Source organism: Passer domesticus, chromosome 1 (assembly GCF_036417665.1).
Source record: "Passer domesticus isolate bPasDom1 chromosome 1, bPasDom1.hap1, whole genome shotgun sequence".
NCBI classification, from domain to species: domain Eukaryota; kingdom Metazoa; phylum Chordata; class Aves; order Passeriformes; family Passeridae; genus Passer; species Passer domesticus.
In genome coordinates, this window is record NC_087474.1 from 31,176,636 (window position 1) to 31,183,284 (window position 6,649).

Below are 6,649 nucleotides of genomic sequence, written 5' to 3' on the forward strand. Positions count from 1 at the left end.
AAAGGCACTAGAAAAGCTGCACTAGCAAAAAGATACATGGTCATGAGACACTGTTCCACTGTCAGCAGTCTATCAGCATTAGCCATGCCAGTATTCCATGACATCTGACTGAGTTTTCATGATTAATGGAATTTTAAAGAACATGCTCGTTTGCATTAGCTCTCATAAACATTTTCATTTTTTTCTTTCCAATTCTTGTCCTTAATTTTAAGTTTTTTCCCTTGGTTCATTTTTCTCTGATTCTCCAATCAGAGCCCTTGAACACAGTAGGATTTTACCATGAATTGCCATGGCACATTAAAAACAGAGGAATCTCTTATTCTTAAACATTTAATTAATGTAAAAAAAGTCTGAAAAATCTGTGGAGTTAAAAAAAAAGCCATGCCAAAATCTAGAATACCTTTGTTGCAGTGATAATTTGGGGCCAATAAACACTGTTTTTTTAAAAACCACTGCAGAGATACAAACTACCCTGCACAGTTCTGGAAGGGAGAGCAATCTACCCAAAACAGCTTCTATTTAACAGAAACCAGTCACCATTTTAAGCGCTTGAACTTCGGTGTTAAAGGGAGAAAACCAATTGAAACCAAAAGAACCATGGTCCAAAGAGCAAGACTTCAGCATAACAATGAAGCACATACCTTGTTTAGTGTACTTGTTTTCTTCCTTCAGTTATACAGTTGTAACTTTCTCTTACAGTAAGAGCAATTTATACACATACACACAGAGCACTCAACTGTTGTGTCCTCCCACCCCATCCTAAATCCCAGAAAACACAGGGATCATTTAAAGGCAAGTTCAGCAGCAAAGTATCCTTTTTTAGTATCTGACTGTGCTAGAAAACACAAACATACACATCCCTCAATCCTTACTATATCCACAGATAAAAAAATCCAGAAGATAAAAAACCTGAAATGGATCAGCACAGTAACCATCCACAGCGGCTTACCAACATTTGGGCAAGGAATTTTTGAGGAATACTGAAGTATTTAAAACATTAGCTTGATTTTCTGGTTACTGTGAAGATAAAAGAGGAATCTTTACCCAAAAAGGCAATTGTTAACATGGCTAAGTATGGGAGTTAAATATCATCATATTCTGGAAAAAAACGCAACAAAACAAAACCCCCACCACGGCTTTCTGTAATAAATAAACCACGACATTATATTATGCAAAGACTTAAAAACAATATGCATCCATTCAAACAGTATTTATTTAATTACACCGTAATGCAAATAAGTTAGGTCCATATAAACTTCATTTTGTTGTATGTACAACCTATGGCATTAGCAAGCTGATTGAGCCAGCTGGTCTAAGTGTCGGCCTCATCCTCTGGAATGTACGCATCTTCTGACACTCTGTCTGTCCATCGGCTGCCTCTACAACAGGACCACCACAGCCTTCATCCCCAAAGTAGACTGAAAGGGGAGGGGGGAGGAAATCAAAGTCAGATTTGCAGCAGGTACTTGTCTTTAAATCGATATTTGTAAAACACAAGCCTGGAGGAACAGCCCTAGAAATGTACACTAAAGAAACACTAGCCCCCAAAATATTACAATAATGCCACCTTTAAAGTAAAATTTAAGGACGCAGAGCACCAACATGTGCTCACAAAAATGAGCATCTGTAAGCCTCAGATTAGACGAAACATCTGTTCATAGTATCTACGTACATATATTCTGGTACAAAACACATCTTTTACACAGTACAGATGCACACCAAAATAAGAAATCTCAAACCACCAGTGAAGCTAAACATAGAAACACTGTCAGCAAGCAAACTGCAGCAACTTGGTTATTAAGACAACAGTAGATGCCACTGATATTGTAATATGATCTTACTACTTTTTTTCCCATATTTTCTACTGTTTCTACTGAATCACTGAATCCTAAAAATGGGATTTCCATCACTGTAACTATGTAAATCAAAGAGTTAATCTATGACTTTGCAAACAATACGGTACATCAATTATTTGTTTTAGGAATACCTGGTCCTGCACAGTAATCAAAGGCATTTCTTGAAAAACAGAAGAACCACCCTTTCTCCAAAACTTTAATCAGTTAGACCCATGGAAGCCCTTCAATAAAACTTAACTGTCACTAGAACATAAGCATTACTAATGCCATAACAATTCAGCATAACAAAGAGCCCCACAAGAAAGAGGCAACACGAGCCAAAGCCACTTTGCCTCATGACAGTGACTAATACTGAAAGATACAGCCTTTATTTCATGCACCTTTTATGCAGTGTTATTCCCTCATTTGCAAAGGCAGAAGGAGATTGGATTTTGGTTTCAATTTGTGCTAGAAATCTGAGAAGTTATTGTTCAGTGCAGAAACTTGCACAAACTATCTCTACAACAGATTAGAAGGGCAGCTGTCATGCAAAAGACACAGGAAGTTCCATATAGTAAAAACTATGCAAGATTAAGAGAAACATCTTCCCAAGAACTAGAACTTTGCTGACTTGTCATGTGAATTTCCAAAGAAACAAGAACCACAGAAACAAAAAACAAGGGATGGAAGCATCATTCACAACTGTTACTGGCCAGGGGTAACACCCAAACCAGTAACTATCTGCGCTGGGTTTGTACGTACATTTGGAACCAATACATACCTCCAGATAGTTGGCTCAGGCATTCCAGGATCTGCACCTCTTTTAAAACCTGAAGTGAAACATACATTACATACATATATAAAAATAAACAAGTATGTGCAGATTCCTACATAGCTAAATCTCTGTGAGGTTATTCCAGCCCATTACATAGCAATAAGAAAAAAAAAATACTGAACATAGAATTGTGATTCAGCTGTGCACTAACCTGAATAAAAAATGCACATTCTCACAAGGGTTAGAAAGCAAAGAAAATAAATACCAGTGTACACTTTTCTTTTTTTAAAAAGTCTTACCTGCATCTTTACCTGACCTAAAATTCAGGATCAACTAAATGTGTGAGATGAAGGAAGTCATCTATGCCAAAGATCAAGACACACATACTTTTACACACACAGATGCTAAATGTTGTTCAGAAAGCAACCTAGCAGGGCTCCGCCAACAAAGACACCTAAAACTGGTGTAGAGTAAGCACCTTGAGGCCTAGCAGGCAATTCTACAATGACATCTGACACACAACTTAAAAGCAGCATTTCAGTAACAGTTCACCCAATTTAGCATAACAGAATGCTAAATGTTAAATCAATTTAACTTCAAATCTTCTATTCTGATTGGCACTTTTTGGAGAAAGTTACATACTATTAAAGCTTGCAAACCAACAAGTTGTTTTCTAATACCCAGGAAAATGAAATGAAAGTTAACTACAAAGAGTTCATCCCCAGCCCCCAGTGACTCAAATATACCCACTGACTAAAGTATATGTTTACTAGGAAGCAGCTGAAGGTTTAGTATACGAAGTATCTTTGCTCTCTGGACTGTAAAATAAAAGTCTTGAAACAGAATAATGCAATTCAGGCACTGTTCAACACTACACTAGCTATCTATAAGTGAATGTTTCAGGAAAAGTATATTATTTCCCTCGTTTACAGAAAATAAATAATTAATGTCATGTTGCCTGAAACACAGGCCACAAAGGTTAATGGAAAAACTTCCATTAACTTCACAGGCACTGGAAAAGCTCTTTGAAGATAACCTTGAATGATCTGAGACTATTAGACATCCTGACCTAAGTTCTTTGGCTGCCATACTGTCCAGCAACACAGCTTAATTCATCAATTGCAGCCACACTCTATGACATAACTGCATTGCTCTAATTTACTGACTTAAAACCAGGGCAGTCACTTCAAAGAAAGTTTAAAAAAATACAACAAAACCCCATCAATGTGCAGTTATGGGTCATTCTCATACTGGGCTCCTCGTACATGCCCTGAGCTAGAAAGCCTTGCAGAGAAAGCTACAGGCTCAAATTTGCTGACCATTTCCTTGCCTATTTTTAGTTCAGCGTGTATTTGATACACACGGGGTCACACCTTCCATCCCAGATTCAAAAGTAATCTTAGCAGAGGAGAGGTTCTTCCAATCCTGCAGACTTTGGGTACATGCCACCTCCACATGTCTATGACAAACAAGGTGGCATCTGCACTTCCCCTTCCCATCTGCTTATACTTTCATTACTGCAGATAAATTTATAAGAAGGCAATGTAGATCTGCTACAGCACACTTATTTTCTGGAGATATGAACCTAAACTACTAGAATTTAAATTTCTCACTGCTACATAACAAAAAATATACTAGGCACCCTGATGTTAGTGCAACTGTAAATACAGTAAGGTGGCTTTATACAATTTGAAGTAACTTATTTAATGTCACCAATGTAACTTACTAGTGTCACTAGTGTGACACTCTGATGTCACCAAGAAGAAAGACCATCTTTCCAACATCCACAGATACTGTCATGGACGTAAAATCTAAACAAAACTTCAATAACAAATTAGGTCACAAAACACTGCTGAAATTTAAAGTAATTTATAAACTAAAAATGGAAATGCAATTAAAGACCTAATAATGCTAATTGGTTTTTTTCCATTGTTTTTGAAGTGACTTCTTTTGCTTGCAGTTGTTTTTAAAGCACTTCTGTGACAGCTGAAGAGACCAACGTTTTGCTGGTTATTATCTATAAACAACCAAAGCCCTTCAAACCAGGCACTGCCCTCCCTTCAATTAATCAAAATAACCTCTCAGATTTGACTGGATCAAGCTCCCAGCCCTCCTTCATGTTTGCATTCAATGCAAAGATGCCTGCCTGGTTTAGGTGCTTTTCCCAAAATGTTCAATAGTTTGGGCAGAAAGTAAGCCAAATGAATTGCAGGGATCAGCCTTCCTGGGCCCCCCGTTATAAAAAAAGTGAACAAAAGTGTCCGGCCTCTTTTTAACAAGGACGGCTGATGGCACACAGCTCTAACTCAGCAGGAGAACTATCCTGCAGTAGTGATGGCAAACCAGCCTGATGACAGGAGCAAGGAAAATATATCCTGGGCATCAGGCACAACATCAAGGCATCCCCTTAACATTCCACTGCAGCTTGGAAACAGGAGCCATACTATTTTGGGAGAGAGACTGTAACCTGTATTCCTGTTGCTGGAAAGTCAATCTCAGCCAGAGGCTGGCAATGTCCTCAGTGCCACGAAGCAGAGCTCCCAGCGTTCTGCTCACCACAGACTCCCTAGAGCACAAGGCACAGCCCAGACTACGACCGCAGGCAGTCACTGACACAGGGTTAAATGGCAGCCCCATTTGCTGTTTGGCTGCTTCGCTGCTCTGCCCACTCCCCAGAGGGGCCCTCACACAGGATCAGCCTCCAGGGAGGAGAAGGGTCAAAAACCTCTTTATTACAGAACCACAGAATTGGTAGGGTTGGAAGGGACCTCTGGTGATTCCCTAGTCCACCCCTGCCCAGGCAGGGTCACCTAGAGCAGGTGACACAGGAACGTGTCCAGGTGGGTTTTGAATGTCTCCAGAGCGGGAGACTCCACCACCTCCCTGTGCAGCCTGTTCCAGTGCTTTCCCACCCTCAAAGCAAAGAACTTCTTCCTCATGCTGAGGTGAAACTTCTTGTGTTATAGTTTATGGCCATTGCTCCCCATCCTGTACCTGGGCACCATTAAAGAGCCTGGCTCCAATCTCTGAATTTGCCTTTAGGATATTTGTATGCTTTAATGAGATCCCCTCCCAGCCTTCTCTTCTCTGCACTAAACTGGCCCAGCACCCGCAATCTCTGCTCATAGGAGAGATGTTTCAGTCCCTTAATCATCTTCGTGGCCTTGTGCTGGACCCTCTCCAGCAGCTCTTCGTCTTTCCTGTGCTGAGGAGCCCAGATCTCGACACAGCACTCCAGATGTGGCCTCGCTAGGGCCGAGTAGAGTGGGGAAGATCAAATACTTCTTTACCAAAAAAAAGGGGGAAAACAAACAAAAACCATACAAACACAAAAACAAAAAAAACCAACTACAACAAAAAGCCACCCCGCCTCAGCTCTGCCAAGGGCAACCCCGCCCTCCCCTGCGCACATGCGCGGCCATGGCCGCGGGCGGCGGGGGCAGCGCGGCGGGGCGGCCCCGGGCCCCGGGCCCTTCCCTCGGCCCCGCCGCTCCCCGGCAGCGTCCGGACGGGCCGGGGGGCGGAGAGCGGCCATCGGAGCCGGCCGCCCCAGACCCGCCTCGGCAATGGCCGCCGAGGGCCCCCGCGCGTCCCCCGCCCGGCACTGACCGAGATAGAGCACTACGGGGATGAAGCCCCAGCGGATGGCGAACTGGCCGCCCTTGAAGAGCTGCTGTAGCCGCTGCTTGGCCTCCTTGCTAAGCTTCGGCATCCCGGCGGCGGGGCAGAGAGGAGGAGGAAGAGGAGGAGAAGGAGGAGGAGCGCAGCCGCTCTCGCAGCAGCGCCGTGCGCTGGGCGGGACCCATGGCGCGGCTGCGGGGCGGGGACCGCGGCTGGCCGTGCCCTCGGGCGGCCGAGCAAATGGCGGCTGCGGCGTGCCCTTGGCCCGCAGGGTGTTCTCTGCCCGCCGCGACCCCAGCGGGCTTGTCCCGCCCGCCTTCCAGCGCCGCAGGCTGAGGGATCGGCAGCGGCATCGGGATCGGCCCAGCGGGCCGGCGGCTGTGAGGGGCCGCGGGGGCTACGAGCGCTGTGGGCTTCC

General features: G+C 43.7%; 1 protein-coding gene across 1 annotated transcript; it reads right to left on the minus strand.

The window, feature by feature from the left end:
• Nucleotides 1-1,195: 1,195 nt before the first annotated feature.
• TOMM7 (translocase of outer mitochondrial membrane 7) lies at nucleotides 1,196-6,402 on the minus strand. The gene is made up of 3 exons (XM_064412209.1): nucleotides 6,220-6,402; nucleotides 2,617-2,665; nucleotides 1,196-1,418 (listed from the first exon to the last, which is right to left on the minus strand). The coding sequence occupies exons 1-3, from the start codon at nucleotides 6,320-6,322 to the stop codon at nucleotides 1,403-1,405; spliced, it is 168 nt and encodes a 55-aa protein (XP_064268279.1). The 5' UTR covers nucleotides 6,323-6,402; the 3' UTR covers nucleotides 1,196-1,402.
• Between the last annotated feature and the right edge of the window lie 247 nt (nucleotides 6,403-6,649).